We start from the raw sequence: 17,384 nt of genomic DNA, 5'->3' as shown, positions 1-17,384 counted from the left end.
TTATCTTTCCCTTTTACGACGAAACTTTCGGAGGCGACACGAGAATTTTTGCCTACGTTAGGTCGGCTCGTACAGGGAGAGACGGTTTCTCGCGAAATATACTTTGCTGGACGATAGTTTGATTTTACTATACGAATTTTAGGTGTTACATGAAATCGATCAAATTATATCGCGCGATAGATTATGCTACTGCGTTTCGGTACATTTTCGGGAATTTTACTTAGCTCGCGAAAGTATTAATTTCGGCGAAAATGCGTTATATACGGGAGAAGCGTATAAGGAAAAACAATTGATTAGGTTTAAAGGGGAAATATAGGCTGTTTACGAATGTAATTCTACGCAAACCGAACATAATTAATCATACTACGATGATACTGACTCTAACTCGTAATTCTTCTTTGGCCGCGTATTTTATACACTTACGTTTATACGTTCGCTTATCATGTTTGTAATCCAATCATTTATGATTAATGAAACCGAAGAAGAGGCGAAGAAACGAAAAATGAATAGCCGCCCGTGTATCTGCCACAAAATCCTTTAGATCGCCGTAAAACAATTTGCCACGTACAAATAAAACGATCACTAACCGAATGAACATGAATATTCAAAATCGTCGATCTACGTTTCCTACAAGATCTTTCGTTCGTTCACGAGTCGCACTACGCGAAGGATGAAATAGTAAAAAAATGAGAACGAAATTACGGCAACGAGATCGGCATCTCTGGTTACGTTCGAAGCTGCGCTGGGTTTGAAGCCGTCGTGGCGGCTCCTTTTTTTCCGCGTTTCCGGCGGCCTCGGGCCGTTTCAAACAGTAGGCGGAATGTCGGAGGAAACGGGAGGCCGGCGGGAAACGAGAGCAGAAAGGAAACGGGCGAACTATCGGAGGTACGGTAATTAGCAGGTCAGCTTAGTTAATGCAAGAGCACCGGCTTAACGAATCGTAATGGAAAGTGTGATATTTCGAAAATACGTTTCACCGAGTGCTAAGTAAGCCGTGTACGCGTTTCATTAGCCTTCTATATACATCCGAGATTCATGTCGAATAAAACGAAATCGAAGGAATCGTTTAATCGCTGTTCCATCCACCAGTCATCCCCTTTTTCTTTCCTTTCAATTTACCTTCTCTTTAAAACTTCCTTTAAAACTTCAAATCGTACTATGTACAGCATGCGTAATTTCGGACATCGCGTGACCGTGTTTCGTTAATTTCAGCGTATTGTTAATTTATCGTCGTTCTTTCTAAATTTGGATATTTCACGGTAACGAAGCAGTGAACGAGAAGTACAGACAAGTGCGAACCATCCGAATGAAAATCTGCGTGAGGTGTAGCGTACAGAAGCGCGCGTACCTGCAATAATAGACGAAAATCATATAAAATGTAGCCAGAGCCTATGCTACGTACGATTCGATCGGAAAAAGAGACTTCGCTTAGGAATAAAAATTTATATAGTTCGTAAATCCGTCGGTGGTTACTGTTTAACGTTTCATATACACAGGGAAGAGATTTAAACTGGCAGCGATAAACGAAATTGCAATTGAACCAATGAAATACTAACTGGTACACATCCGCGTCTTTCTTTCCGTATGCCTCGGTAGAACGAAACAAGTGCAGTTGAAAAAGTGCAACTTTGCACTTGGAGAAAATAGTTGAAAACGTTGAATATGTAAAAAACGTGTGGATCGTCAACGGGTTGATGTTCGCTTCTTCGCAAAATTCGTTACCTTTTTAATCCACGACGTCGACCAATTTTGTTCTTCTTTTCTTCGCTTCCTCCCTTTATTGTTTGCTTCTTTTTCCATCGAAAATATCGGCAGGACTATCGAGGCGTCTTAAGGGAGGATCTCGTATTTGCTTATGCCGGAAACACGATATTCCCGATACCCCGGGACCTGGGCTACCCACGTGTTTTACGTTGACCGTTAAAATTCGCTTCTCCGCGCTACTCGCGACATGCCGTGCCTCCGACGCTGGTAGGCAGTGTATTATTTTTCCGCTGGCTCGCCAAATTGGCTCGCACGGATTCGATCTCGAATTACGGACACTCGATATCGCCGCGCAAAATTTGCAGCATCCTCGTCCGGTCCCGACCATCTCGCCGTGGAATATCCAAAAAGAAGTACCACAATGTCCCATTGAGCGCGGATCGGTATAATCGAGCCGGGCCCCCGATCTCGTCTTGCTTTTCGTCCGATCGAACCACCCGTAACTCGGTTCGTCGATTTTCACGCGGCCGTAAACTGTAACGCAATTGATGGCTCTTTATTCTTCTAGCTTAGTATTTAGATCGGTAAATTTATAAAGAAAGCGTGACGATCGAGCGACGTATAAAAAGTACACAGGGTTGCGATTATTAATAATATTAACGCGCTAGTTATCCCTCGTCCATACCTTTTTTTTTTTTTTACCAAATACACGGTACTTTGCGTTTTGTTCTCTTCGGAGTTTTTCGATGAAATACGCAAAGCCAAAAACACGACAAATCTTCACGTACCAAACGATCGAATCACCGTGATATGTATTCGTACGAGCCGTTTAATGCAAAATCGATATAAGTCAATTTTTTGCCCATTTGATCCAACATCTCGAAAGAGTAAGTTTCATTCTGCTTTGCGGAGAAGCGGCGTAAGTATATGTTCGCTAATTTGCCGATGGAGTTAGCGGAACGAGTGAGAATCGCTCGCTCGGTCCATCGCAGAATATTTACTTTATCCCTCATTGTCCAGTGATCAACCTTCTTGACTTGTATCGCTTTTGCATTAAACGGTTCGTACGTATCAGTGACGGTAAAGGTACTGTACGTAGAGAGAGAATTTTCTCTTCTGGCTTAGATATTCGAATACATATGTATATTTCGTTAAACGAAAGCAAATTGATTAAAAAGAGAATCCGGTCGTTATCCACTGACAATATCGTCTGTCAATAAAAATAAATCCATATGGATATCGGAATTTTGATAGCTACTATCAACTATGTAGCCGTCCAGGCTAATTTTACACGTTGAAGTATGCAAAATTAGTATCTGTTACGATTTCTTCATTTTTCCTCCGTATCTCTTCGAGATACTGAATCAGAACGATATTCACCGTGGCAAACATTCACGTAAAGTGCTTAACATTTCACGTAGCTTCAGCGAATCGTGTAATCGTGTAATAGAATTCGCGCGACGTTAAAGTCTACGAAATTCGTATCTCGGATGGCTTTTGCTAAAATGAGTTTCCTTTGGAATATAAAGCAAGGAGGATCATTAATTGTTAGAACAGAGAGATTAGAAATGACCAGTTAAAAATTAAAAGAATTAATAATTCTTAACTCTTGGAAAGTAGAATTAATTTCTTAATTCTCCGACTTGAATTTAACAGCGTTAAAACACGTAACATACGTCGCGGTTTTCTCACTGACCGTACTTCTCTCTTAGCGTAATGTGCTCTTCCATATGGAAGGCTCTTCGTCCGTGGCCCGTAACCCAATAGGCTTCCCGTAGGAAGATCATACTTCGGTACAAAGGCTGATCGCTACATCGCACGCGATCACGATGCACGTCATGGAAACTGACGATCTTCATAGCACCATTTGCTCGCTCGTCCTCTGCCACGCCAATATCGCACTCCCTTTTGGAACAAAGTGCACGTCTTGAACACATTTTCTGTATTTAACAAGATGAACCCTGATGTCGTCGAATTTTTCGCTTCGTTCGTAATTTCTACAACAAACTGTATCGATCTTCTTCGTTCTTTCCTTTTCTCGTCCAAATTGATATATCACATATAATATACTTTTCGTATTTGAAAACTTCTGCGCGCTTGAACGTCAATACATACGATACTATAAATAAATAAATAAACAATAAATACGATACTATAATTGTATATGAAAGTAGTATCGTATTGGCAACTAAGCGATTGCGGATTTTGTCAATAGGTGGTATTGATAAAATCCGCAATCGCTTAGTCGCCAACCCAATATTTTCTTGAAACATTACCATCTTTCTTATTCTCTTACTTTACGTAACAAAACGCACGATCTTAACGCTGCGATCTTCTTCTCGAATCTAACATCGGTATAACTTTTTACGTTTGAAAATTTGTATATAATTGGACTCGGCGTAAGTTTAACGCTGTAATTATCATTCTTTCAGAAGTTTCTTGCTCGTGTATACTACCAGGCTGCGCAATAAATTCTATCAACGATATTATTGATTCTCTGTTTTACTTGTTGAATCTGGTATCGGTATATCAGTTTTCATAATCGCGAACTTTCACATCATCGAACATGCAATTAACTAAATTCGACGCTACCAGCTTCTTCGATTCTTCGATCTTTCTTTTTAAGCGAGAATAGAACAGAGTACTCGACTCTTTCTTTTTATTTCCGTGCTGACTTAAGAGCACATCGTATAAAAAATATTCTTCGGCTCGAATTGCCGGCAAAGGGGAAGTAACCCCATAGAATCTCAATTAATATTTGAACAAAAAAAGAATATACGCGAATTCGTCGATGCGTGGAATCACGTTGGAGAGCGCGGCTACCATCGCGGAGGATCTTTCAGAGGAAATGAGCCATCCACTGCTTTGTATCCATTCTCTTTTGTACCGCGGACATTTCGTTTCGAAATCGATGAGAAGAGGCGCGGTAAAGGGTTTCGAAAAATACGACGATACGTGCCGACAAAAAGACGTTTTATTCGATTCACAAAGAAGTCCCACATTGTTGGCTGTGCCACTTGAGGCGATGCCCGTGCACTCCACGTTGCTACGGTGTTTCGAGATTCAAGGGATGCGCTAGAATCGGGCTCCATACGTTGCCTCCTGTATTTACGGCTCGTTTTTCCGCGTTTCGACGCGTGGCGATTCGATACAAAGCCTATTCATGCTCACCCGCTGTACAATGTTACTCGTTAAATCTATTTATATATGAAGACATCGTTAATTCCTCGTCGTTTCCTGTTTCACGTTATATATAGAAAGGCATAGAAAATTAGCCGTAGAGGATGTTTCAACATTGGCGACGTTCGGTGATCGATGAAATTTTATCGGGCAACGAGAAACAAGCGTTAATCGATAAAAGTTCGCGAACTTTCTCGCCAAGATATCGATATCTGTGCAAAATGTTCAAAACATCAACGATACGTGCGATTCATACTTCGACGCCTTCAAATTGATATATTCCTATGGATTAGATTAGCTTCTGCAACTTAAGCTTCTTATGCTAGGTTTTAGATACCAACTTTGTATATAACATTCGATATGAACGTATTGTACGAGCAGACAGACGATTGGTTCTTTATACAAAGATAAATTAAGAGTGCAGGATAAAGCTTGTTTCGTGTAAACTATCGGCCGCACACGTATGCGCATTTACATGGCTCAGATAGTCATTAATCAAATTTCTCTTTCTGCTTTTTCGTATCCAATAACTCGTAAAAATTGCCTGGCCAGATTTCGCAAAAAACAATAACCGTATCTTACAATTAACTACATGCGCGTTGTTGGTTGGTTGGCATTCGGAAGAAATGCGGGTCTTATTGGCCAATTTACCAGCAACGTACAGTACTTAATTACGTATCGAAGATCGATCTCTTTGAGAATCTTTTATTGCAAAAATTCTATTTTATTTCGTGTCTTTTATTTGTTTTTGCGTAAGAAATTATCACTCCTCCTTACTTTCAAACTATAGCCTATATATAAAATCGTTCTTCGACCGTGATTAAAATGACTTGCCAATCTTGAAACATCCTATACGTTATTTCGTACGGAACTCGGTTAGTTTCGTGGCTGCGGAACCAGACCTAGTTCCTAGCTATCGTCTTGTTCCTTCGTCGAGAAACTGTATCGCTTATCCTAAGTTAATACATTTCTAGTATATCGTTCTTGCGTGTTCATTCACTCGTCGTTTCGTTCGACCGTTTCGTTGGCCGCCAGGATTCTCACCAAATCGTTCGAGGACTCGTCGACGTTCGTGTAGGTCACCGTGTCCCGGTTCTTTCGCCTGATGTCCCAGTGACCGAGCGGTCGTCTCAACAGGAAAAAGCCCGCAGCCAAGACAATTGCCACGACCAATATAAAAATGCAGGCCCACAACACTGGATGTAGCATCGTTGCATCGTCCTCGCATTCCAGCTCGTGACTTGGTATCTCGCTTAGCTGTCTATTGGAGTGTTGTTCGGGAGTTCTGCACCTGTGACAGAGACGAAGCAGTTGTATTTTATCGTATAAACTCGATTCATCGAAACGAAATTTTATTATAAGGCGAGCTATATCGTGCGAATGAAAAATGATAGATAGAATGATCGACGAACTCCAATTATATCGATTGTTTATGCTCTGATAAATTTAGATAAAGGAAGTTCCACCATAGTAAAGAAAAATATCTTTTTACTGGGTTTTAAATATGTTAGGTGAACGAAGGAAAATAATTTTCCGTATATGTGATAAGGTATTTAATATTATAACAGAGTATTAGCTTAAGTAGCATGTAAATGTGTTAAAAGATTAATAAAAAAAAATAATTTTAGTAGTAGCAGAGACATCTATACGAAATTCGAAAAAGCCTTTGTTACTTGCTGCTCGATGCTTCAAACTATCGGCTGTTATTCGATGAAAAGTTTAGGTAGAGTGTTCGGCAGATTTTACTTACTTAATTTGTCGACTAAGAGCCTTCGTAGCGTTTAACATATTTAGCCACTGCATTTTACAGTCGCAATGCCAAGGATTGTTTTCAAAGCTCAAAATCGGTGTTCTCTTTATTATCGACATGAGGTTGTAATCCAAGGTTCTCAGCCCGCAGTTGCTTACCGAGAGCCGTTGCAGTCGTGGTAGAAGACGATCGTTATATGGGATCATTTTTAAGGACGTTAACGTTCTCGAACCATCTAAAGACAGTATTTCTAAACTGGTCAAGTTTTCGAAATCATTAAGTAATAACTCTCTCAGATTTTGCATGTTATTCAGTTTTAGTTCTCGTAACCGAGGCAAATAAACGTCTCGTAATCGTGATATATGAGTGTTGGACAAGTCGAGCTCTTCTAGATTGACTGGTAGCGATGGAACCCTACTGATGGGATTCATCGATAAATCTAGGGTAGATAAGTTAGTTAGCGTTTTGAAAAACTCCGAGGAGAAATACGACGACGATACGTTGCTCAAATTCAAATATCGCAGCGCCTTTAAGTTCCAGAAAGCGTTTTCATGGATTCCATCGTTGATCGGATTGTTGGCTAACGTAAGATATTCCAAAATCTAAAAGACACGAATCGTTTACAGTATATTCATTTTTCAACTTGTATATTATAAGATAAGAGACAGTTACTTTGAAATGCTCCAACATAGTTTCGTTAACGATGGATAGTTTGTTCGACGAGAGATCGAGTATTTTGAGCTTCGGGATTCGATCGTTGAAGGCATTGTCGTCGATATATTCAAGTTTGTTATGGCTGACGTTTAATACTCGTAAATTATACTCGTCTTTACAAAGAAAGAAGAACCTTTGAAGATGATTCTGCGACAGATCCAATATTTCCAAATTTGCAAGGTTAGTAGAACAGTCAAGGAAACTGTCAAATTCGTTCTTCCTTAGGATGAGATCGGTAACTTCTTGCAGATTAATCTGTGACTGAATCCTCATGAAAAAGTCTTCTTTCTTCAAACCACGCTCGGACAGATCCACCTGCGATGTGCAGAGAAAGAGAAATAAGATTTCAAAGAAACATTATTCCTGCATGAAGTGAGGAGAAAAATAAACGAAAAATTTCGACATTGTTCCTGCATGTGTCATTCGCGCCAATTTTAAGAGATGCGAGGAAACAAATTTTGGCGCGTCGGTACGTCACAGTAAGTGCCATTACAATTTAAAAAATCGCGGTCTATCGTGATACAATGCAATATAATACATAATCCTCTATACGTAATTATTTAAATCATCATCAAACGACCAATAAAACCGTTATTGGTGCCACATACAAATATTATAACAACGAACAACGTACAATTCAAAATTTAAAATTACTACGTATCGTACACAATAAATAAGTAAAAAAGTTGTGTAAACAAGCGATTTGGGGAACGAAATTAAAAAGAAATGTCGCCAAACGGCTCGCGAATCGTTATCAGATCAAGTGTCAAAACGTCGCGTGTATAGACCCACCAATTTCTTCGAGGTCGTGGAAGCAATTAAAACGAGGATTGTGATAGCCCTGAGCCACATTGTCCAGGTAGTGGATGAGTATGTGGTACACAGATAGACGTGAAGGAACTTTGATTTCGTTTAAATCGATCACGTCGGGACCGTCTAGATTCAACTATGCCTCTCACACAACGATCCGATGGAATGGCAACGAATTCATCCGCGGCATACTCTGCTCATGATTACAGTGCCGAATTAAGAGGGGATCAGGAGGGGCCTCAACATCCTGATGCAGTTGCTTGACCGATTTCCCTCTTTTTCGCGCCGTATTTTATAAGCTTTATTGCTTTATGGAAATCTTTCAGCGATATTCGAACCACTTATACTTTATTATACTTTAGAATTTTGTTTATTTTATTATTTTATTACTTCACTTATACTTTAACTTTTAACTTTCTTACACAACTTATAAATGATTTAATTTTCTTCACATCATATAAAGTATAAACTTCGCTTGCAATAAATTTAGTTGCAAATAAAAAAGACTCAGGTCGATAATTACTACGAAATCAATCGATAATTATTACGAAAAACTTTCGAATTATTTAATTCTTCGTGGTAATTCTCAGTAATAAGTTTTGGTTCGTTGCCAATGATAAAATATAAGTATCGTGTTCCTTAAAATTTGAATTATTCAGTCGAATCCTTCTCACGATATTATTACGTCTATTAATATTTATACACTTTTCATTCGATATTTCAGTCAAAATTTGTCATTGAGTTTCTTTTTGAATTTTCAATTTCTCTTCAATTTTTCTATCAAGTTTTTTACACCATGGTCACGTTTATTAAACGACTTGCACAACGCTGCCGGCGAACGTGAAATGTAAAAAAAAATTCTTCAAATGTCCTTTCGAATGGATTCACGGGGCGCGCATCGTGTTAATCCGTTCTCGAACAGTTCAGAATCCGAAAGGCTAACGCACCACTTTTTCGATAAAGCGAGATTACGTCCCCGATCCGCTCTTATGGTCTGCCCTGCGTTTGCTTTTTTCTTCCCATTAATCGCGTGTTTTTTCAATTAATTTATATTCGCACTACGATATCGCGCGACAAAACTTATTGCCATTAAACACGGGACAATTTAAAAAAAAAAAAAATATCGGATGGAGGTAGAGAAAAGAAACAGGAATGGTTGGCATATAACGACGATGCACCATTAATATCATTGTACTCGAATGCACGATTAATTATTGGACAGTCGACGGAAACGTTGAAGCATATCTGGTTAACTCCCAACGTCGCGATAAAGTTGGCTCCACCAAGCATGTAGGCTACGATAATGCGTTGCGCTATAGTTTTATTGCAATTAATATAAAGTTCAATGCTTTTTGTTTCGTGCCTGTGATACGACTCATCTTTTGGTAATTTTTTCTTTTTCTCCTTCCAATTTAAAATCTTATATCAGCAATGTACACTTTTTTTCATCTTGAAAGTGTGATACTAAAGACGGGTAAGATAAGATTTAATATCTCTTTTACTAGGGTATTACAAATTGTTGTAATTAGAGATATATGTAATACCATTTAATGGGTTGATTTGTCAGAGATTGTATGTTTAGACCATCATGTCTTTTATTTTACTTGAGCATCAACTTTAAATATATTATGTAAGATCATCGTGTTAGAACTTTAATCGTTGAAAGGTTAATATAGTTTATTAGGGAAGTCTGACGTACGACGAACGTACAGATATTGGCTATCGATTGGAAAATCTATCTTGGAAAATCAATTGTGTAAATATAATATAAATGAAACAGTTTGTCAAGATTCGGGCATATCTTATATAGTATTCGCGCCAGCGATGAATTATTGCCGCCAAGATGTGTGATATACGTATATATAACAACAAATATTTTAATATTTTCGACGCGTGTACAATAACAGTGGCAAGAGGGTCATTCACTTTTTTGGAGTTTGAGGTGTGCTTGTCGCTTTGAACACCAATGGATTCGATACTCGGAATATGCTCGGTAACATTGTAGCTAGGGTACCAAATACTTCCTCTGACATTCCCTAGAAAATACAAATATTTGATAAAAAAGTTGTTAATTAGATAGAACTATCATTTGTTGTATTGCATCTTTCGGATTCAAATTAAATCACCTTTGGTACCAGAAATTGCAGATTCTTCAATTCAGCACCACCCCAAGATGCCATTTCTATCATGAACCCTTTTACACATTTGAAAACTAATTCTGCTCTCTTTGTACACCACGCAACGGTCATATCCTAGGATAATAAAATAAGATTTATAATTTAATATTATTAATCATTTACTATAATATTTCTCAACAAAGTATTAGTATAGAGATTATTTTTTTAAGTGAAATATACCTCCGACATTTCATGAACAAGAAGTATTGGAATAGTTAGTGTGGTTACATCGTTGCAACAAGCAGTTTTTAAAATATTTCGTAATCCTAAAATGGCCGGGTGTCTTGAATTGATATCGCCTGTAAATTAAGTAAAACTGTTATCAACATGAAGCATCTGTAGTGAAATAAATACATATTTATTACTCACCAGATCGCAATGAATCGTTTACTACCATGTGGAAAATTACATGAACTTGCGCTAAATTTGAATGCCTCGTAATATAAACATCGCCTGTCTGTAAACTTTTGCTGCCCGTTGATCTTTTTGCCTGTAGAAAAAAAATGCATTTAGACTGGATTGGATAAGATATCCATATCAAATTTCTTTTTAGTTTACTTTTACGTACTTGTGAATCGTTTCCTTCTTTGTGATGCGCTTGCCTCCAGGCAACAGCATCCTTCACATCCTCTCGAATTTTTTCTAGTTGTTCATCGATTGGTGGGAAATGAAACTCTGTCGTTAATTGACATATTGAACATAATTCTAAAAGAAAATTTAATTGTTAATAAGATATGTATAATCGAACAATAGCACTTGTTAATTTAGTACTCGACAAAATAAAGTGATACCTTTCGTTATTCCTGAATAACTTCCTAAATGATTGTCGCTCAATAATACTAATCCACACAAATCATTAGAATATAATCCAAGAGCAGTCTGTAGTCTTTGAGGCGTTGGATCCATTCTATTTTAAAAGAAATGAAATGCTTTTTTTCAAACTGAATTTTAATGCAAGGTAATCGTAGTGTCTTTTTTTGTTTTTGTTTTTTCTAATTTACCAACCCAGACTCGCTCTTTTTTGTTCTACAAAAATCTAAAACATCGCCTGTCAGTATACGTATATTGTGCATCTGTTTCATCTGGGAACCCAAATGTATAGTGAAACTTTCTTCCAAGATAGGATATTCAGCCGTGTTCTTCTCTTCGCTATGAACAAAATTGTCTAACGCCGGTCGTATCGGTGGCATCGTCAGAATTGGAGAACCCCTAATAGTCATATAATCTATAACTATCAAGCCCATATCGCATGTCTATTCGTTATATTTATATATACGTACACTGGAGTCGGCAACATGTTAGTCTGCTGCTCTTCGAGTAACCTCATGATCCAGTTACGATATTGTCGCCTTTGTTCTAATTTCAGTGCGTCAACTCTTGACCCCCAGTGACCTTGCAATAAACTTTGTTCCTCAAAATGTCGTCCCGCCATCTCGTTTATAGATTTTTCGGTAGAACCAGCTTCGAGAGCTTCTACAGCGACTCGCATCTCCTCAGTTTGCCTAAAATTCATTTTTCTGATGTTTCTCTGTTCTCTTCTTTTTTTCATGCATTCGTGGAATAAAGACGAGTTATTTGTGTTTCAAAATCAATATTGGATCATTTGTATTTGTACAATTACAGGTCAAAACAAAAATATTAAGATGTCAGAAAATTTTAATCAAAGCTCTACTTTTATTTATATTAGATAGAGATGAGTTAACTGCATTTCAGTTTTTATATTCTATAAATGACATTCATGCATATCAGTATCATTATAATCAAAAGATATAGTCCGGAAATAGGGAGCATAGAGTACAAGGTTCAATTATAAAAAAATGACTGTTGACTTATATTGAAGCTGTTAATAATCTACATGAAAGGTCAATGCAAGTGATAATTTATATTACATGAACTGCTGTGTGTAATATAAATAGATACTAGTATATGAATTTGGTCTTTATTTTGTAGTGTAATATATAAACAGAAGAACATAAAAAATAATATGTACAAAGCATTCTGTACAACATAACACAATATTGCTACTAACTTTTGAGTAAGTTGTTCATACTGGGAGTCCCTCATCTGAATAACTTCAGTTACTTCTCTTCCATGTTTATGTTCCGCTTGAAGGATAGGCTCTAATGATGGAGAGTGTACCAATCTATGATATGCAACGGCAAACAATTCTTCATCCGTTGTTCCAATAGGATCGGCATATTCTACTGTCTTCTGCTTATAGATTTTTTCCCAGTTTTTAATAATATCTTCAATATCTAAGGTCCCAGATTTTGCATTTTCAAGAGCTTTTTCTGCTTTCTCATCATAAAATTCTAATGTTAATGTTTTAATAGTATGCTCCAATGATTCCAATAGGTCTAATTCCACATAGCATGGCAATTTAAAAGATGACATTATACGGTGCATAAGTTCCTTGACATTTCCACGATAAGGTATCTTTAATGGAACTTCCAATACATATTCTTGGTTTGTAGTACATGTTGGAAATTTATATATAAATGTTTTCTCTATATACTCATCCTCAGGCATATTCATATCTTCTAGAATAGTTTTTCATTATACTTTACAGCCCAGATATTTATTTTCTAAAGAGAGATAGGGAGAAAGAAATCTTTAGTTAGTTTTTATAAAAGAAATTATGTAAAAAAAAATTAACTTAATTTAACATTTAACTCTTAAAATATCAGGAATAATAAAGAGGTAGGTCAGCTTATTTCTCTGTAGTCAATAATGTTTTGCAGAGATCTGCTTTCACAATATTCCGGTCATAAGGTCAACGATAAGTTATAGTTATGCACCTCTGATTGCATCTCTTATCTATAATATATTAAAAACAATTATTTTCATGTATTAATTGTAATGGCTTTAGATTTGGCTTTCAGATAAACTTGTTATCAAACGCATATAAATCCGAGATTACTCTTATAAAAAAGTCAATTAAAAACATGCAACAAGTAATTTTAATGCAATTAAAAATGTTTATAATAAACTTCGATATCAAGCATTTTTAAGTGTATTCTGTACACTGTGTCATGTACAATTTTTTGAAATAAATATGTTTTTCAACTTTTCTTACCGACTTATGAGGGCGCTAGTAGAAAGGTCTCTGATTTGTTTATGAATAATTATTTCGATGAATGTACTATTGAGTAATGATTTAAAACTCTAGCAACATTTATTTTAGATTCCCATGGAATGTAAATGCTTTTAAAAATATATGTAAAACAGCAGATATCATATTAAATTGAAATATGACTACTAATCTCTCTACTTATGACTACTAATCTAAATCTTGAAAATTATACTTGCAAGATGTTTATACTTTCGAAGCTAGCTAGCCTTGCCTTGTCAAGCGTGTTGTCACGTGGAAAGTTTGTTTCTGATTTGTTTCAAGAAAAACATTCTAAACGAACAAACGAAACACACACATAACAGTCGTAGAAACCATTTAACGCCCTCCAATCATTTGATCGCCAGTTCGACCAACCTAAACATTATATATATATATATATATATATATATATCGTTTAAGTATGTATAGAATATGTTGTTTACTGCGTTATATTTCGAACGTATAGAATTAACAAACAAAATATTGTTGGGTAAATCAATTACATCAAGTATTATAATTTATTGAGTACTGAATGATTGTCGCCTGCTCTTATTATTTGAATTGATATATTGTTACGTTGGCTGCATTTTACGAGACGTAAACGTCGGCGAAATTTTGGATCGTGATTTTGGCGGTAGTAGATTTTCAAGTATTAAATCACATTTTTGAATATGGTTGGAGACAAAAGCCAAAATGTAGAACTAACAGATCATGAAGCTGAATTATACGATAGACAAATTCGCTTATGGGGTTTAGAATCACAGAAACGGCAAGTAAAATACAATCTAACCTAAAATTTCTGAAGTTTCAAAATACAATATAAGTTATTGTTTTATACAATTAATTAAGAAATACATTAGCAATATATACTTAATTACCGGGATATAAACATTCTATTTATAAGTGTTTTTGAGTTGATGTGTAATATTAAGCAATTATAGGTTACGAGAGGCGAAAATTTTATTAATAGGCCTGAACGGATATGGAGCAGAAATAGCAAAAAACATTATTTTAGCAGGTGTTAAAGCAATTACATTTTTGGATCATAGAAATGTAACAGTTCAAGACCGGTGCTCACAATTTTTAGCACCTAGAGAATTACTTGGAAAAAATGTAGGTAAACAACTTCAGATATAGAGGAAGGTATATTATTTATATGAATATCATGTTCATAGAGGGCTGAAGCATCTGTGCAGAGAGCACAAAGTCTAAACCCTATGGTTAATGTAGAAGCGGATACATCTAATGTTGACGATAAGCCAGATAAGTATTTTAGCAAATTCAATGTAGTCTGTGCAACACAATGTACTATAACGCAAATAAAGAGGATTAACGAGGCATGTAGAAAACATAATACTAAGTTCTTTAGTGGAGATGTATGGGGATCGCTAGGTTATACTTTTGCTGATTTAATGACTCATGAATATGCAGAGTAAGTAGATTTCTAAATCAGGTTTTTGGAAGTGGTTTTGTTAATGTATGTAAGTTATTAAAAGCAAGAATTATTTTATTTCACAGAGATGTAGTACAAACAAAGAAAATACAAATCTCGGAAAGCGGTGAACCTATGCAAAAGGACAAATTTGAAAATATTGTTGTAACTGAAAGACACGTAGACACTTTTGTACCTTTCAAATCAATTTTAAATATTACAAAATCTTCTCTTCCTAAAGATTCAGAAATATATTACATGATACTAAGTAAGTGTTTTGGAAAAAGATTTTTATAATAGTAAGGACACTTTTATATTATATATTCTTATTTTAGTAATGCTCAATTATCGTGAAAAGTATGGCAAAGATCCATTGCCCAGTGAAAGAGGTTCTGAAGATTTTGCGGCTGAAGCTGCAGCAATTATTAAAAAATACGATCTTGAGGATAAAATAAATCATATAGTCGAGTATGTATTAGAAAAATTGTTATATTATTTAAAACGTTTAACGTTTAATCTATTAAAAACTATATAGTAAAATTTATTATTGATTCAGGGGTGATTTATACGCACAAATTAGTCCAGTGTGTGCCATTGTTGGAGGTATTATGGGTCAAGAAATAATTAAAACAGTTTCACAAAAAGGTACACCACATAATAATTTGTTTGTTTTTAATCCAGATACATTATGTGGGAAGATTTTAAGATTAGGTCAGTCATAATAATTTTGCAGGGTGGTATGTTCTAAGTGCTTTTTTTGTATTACCAACTATTTCATAATTTCGTAAGAATGAAATAAATTTGCTAAAAAATAAAGAAAGATACTATTGTGTTACAGCTATGTTCCTTTATATACACAAATAATACAATATTATGTGTAATCACATTATCATAAAATGTCAGAAATTCTTTATACATTTATTTCAGGAAAGAATATTTTTCGAGGCTTTTCTAGTATATATTTTTGATTCAGGATTTCTTTCACTTCGAATTACATTACACTTCTTATATCTCGCTTCAAAACCGAAAAGAACATATCGCTCGAGTTTTGGAGCTGTAGTTGCGAATTGTCGAGGTTTCCAATGTATATATTAAATATATGTTGCATTTCCATGTTCTTCATTTCGTGGCATATAAAAGTCAAATGCATACGTAAATGTAGTTTATCACAGCCCGCACGGGTTCTAAGATATTTTTGTTCAACGTGTACAATCCTCGGAAACGAAGGGGTCGTCGCGCGTACGTGGAAATATGACTCACTTTCCCGGCTTCCGCCGGGGCAATTTGTGACCCGCTTTGCGGATTTTTTTCGTGTCCTTTCGCGTGGAAAACGCGGTGGGAAACGTGAAATGGAAATTGAAAAATTGGAAAAGGGGGAGTCGAGTTGGAGCACGGCTCGTTATGCTTTATCGGCTCGCTCGATATTACCTTCGTTGCCGCGACAATCTCTTTTTATGCTTCGACATTATTTAAAACGTTGTACCCTTTCGTGCAATCTCCCTGATGAAATCCCATCACTTTTCAATGTCCAAGTTTAATCGACTTTATTCTACGAGAATTTCAACAAAGTCTCTAAATATATACAATATACAGGGTATTTCAAAGCGTACAATCAATTGTACGTATCGATTGAGGTTTACTTTCCAAGTTATTTAGTTTTACGGGCATGTTTTACCTATTTCACATTCTTTTACGTTATTCACATCCATCCATATTCATTTTTTTTCATAGATTCTTTTAATTTTCATTGCTATCTCTATTCTAGCGATGGTAATCAAATTACCGTGTTAGATATTTGATATTTATTTTACCTTAACACCATAAAAGATGTAATAAACATGAACAGCGACACCAAGGTCTGATAAGTACGGAGAAACGGAGCACGTCTTCATTATTTATACCCGTCTATTTATTTCTCTCGTCTCAACTTTCATAATTACCTTTTTCTTGATGAGTGTAATCAGATATTTTACTATATTATCTAACCCAATCCGAAGAGATTTAATAAACATGAACAACGACATGAAATCTGATAGGTATAGACAAGTTATCCAACATCAAATTATTCAATTACGCTATGATCCTGCGCCAAGTAATTGCTTTCACGCGAAGTATCATACCTTGCTTCCTTGCCAGTGCGTATCAGCTTCGTACGTAGGTGCTTGAGAATCGATTCGTTTTTCACCGAAGAACTATGACGTATCGTCTTTTCCCATGGACACGATGTCGCGTGTCCCAATGATCATCGCGAACGATCGTACGTAAACGCGAGGAATTAGCTTGTCAAATGTTGCTCGTGTATATCCTTCTCCTCCTCCTCCTCTTCCCCGATTACAGGTACTTACAGGCGTGTACAATCGGGTTCCTTAACGATGCGTGCACGTGCTTTCACGGCTGTCGAATTATCTTTCACGAGGCGCTTTCACTCGCGTGTCTCCTGCTCGTTGAAAAACCATTAACTCAGCCGAAACTCGTATACGAACTGGTCACCCTTGCTTCCCTTAA

General features: G+C 36.3%; 3 protein-coding genes and 1 long non-coding RNA gene across 8 annotated transcripts in view; 2 read left to right on the top strand and 2 right to left on the bottom strand.

Annotated features, from left to right (window-relative positions):
* Positions 1-4,660: 4,660 nt before the first annotated feature.
* LOC138180895 (leucine-rich repeat neuronal protein 1) lies at positions 4,661-9,670 on the bottom strand. Its single transcript, XM_069115208.1, has 4 exons — positions 8,141-9,670; positions 7,307-7,663; positions 6,635-7,236; positions 4,661-6,175 (listed from the first exon to the last, which is right to left on the bottom strand). Exons 1-4 carry the CDS (start codon positions 8,198-8,200, stop codon positions 5,881-5,883), a joined length of 1,314 nt encoding a protein of 437 aa, XP_068971309.1. The 5' UTR covers positions 8,201-9,670; the 3' UTR covers positions 4,661-5,880.
* The window catches only part of LOC138180904 (uncharacterized), a 122,372-nt gene continuing 112,380 nt past the window's right edge, over positions 7,393-17,384 (top strand). For all 3 annotated transcript variants that reach the window (XR_011173397.1, XR_011173398.1, XR_011173399.1), the window contains exons 1-2: positions 7,393-7,528; positions 7,598-7,827. This is a non-coding gene — a long non-coding RNA (uncharacterized LOC138180904). The remainder of the gene's footprint in view (positions 7,529-7,597; positions 7,828-17,384) is intronic.
* Positions 10,020-17,197, bottom strand: LOC138180893 (FERRY endosomal RAB5 effector complex subunit 3). Of its 3 annotated transcripts, none has more exons than XM_069115205.1 (10): positions 13,680-13,822; positions 12,365-12,920; positions 11,616-11,837; positions 11,341-11,544; positions 11,127-11,242; positions 10,904-11,040; positions 10,705-10,825; positions 10,516-10,634; positions 10,285-10,410; positions 10,020-10,194 (listed from the first exon to the last, which is right to left on the bottom strand). In XM_069115205.1, the coding sequence occupies exons 2-10, from the start codon at positions 12,868-12,870 to the stop codon at positions 10,081-10,083; spliced, it is 1,665 nt and encodes a 554-aa protein (XP_068971306.1). In that variant the 5' UTR covers positions 12,871-12,920; positions 13,680-13,822; the 3' UTR covers positions 10,020-10,080. The 3 variants fall into 3 exon arrangements, 2 of the variants coding, with proteins under 2 accessions (XP_068971306.1, XP_068971307.1); XM_069115206.1 differs by lacking the exon at positions 13,680-13,822 and adding an exon at positions 13,009-13,143; XR_011173396.1 differs by lacking the exon at positions 10,020-10,194 and adding an exon at positions 17,000-17,197 and having other exon boundaries at positions 10,516-10,651.
* Aos1 (SUMO1 activating enzyme subunit 1) lies at positions 13,915-15,687 on the top strand. Its single transcript, XM_069115226.1, has 6 exons — positions 13,915-14,216; positions 14,389-14,560; positions 14,623-14,879; positions 14,966-15,147; positions 15,215-15,347; positions 15,436-15,687. Exons 1-6 carry the CDS (start codon positions 14,119-14,121, stop codon positions 15,599-15,601), a joined length of 1,008 nt encoding a protein of 335 aa, XP_068971327.1. The 5' UTR covers positions 13,915-14,118; the 3' UTR covers positions 15,602-15,687.

This window comes from Bombus flavifrons, chromosome 6 (genome assembly GCF_040668555.2).
Source record: "Bombus flavifrons isolate JBK064 chromosome 6, iyBomFlav1_principal, whole genome shotgun sequence".
In the NCBI taxonomy this organism is placed as follows: domain Eukaryota; kingdom Metazoa; phylum Arthropoda; class Insecta; order Hymenoptera; family Apidae; genus Bombus; species Bombus flavifrons.
Note: the sequence above shows the minus strand (reverse complement) of the source record. Positions and strands in the feature narration are given on the sequence as shown.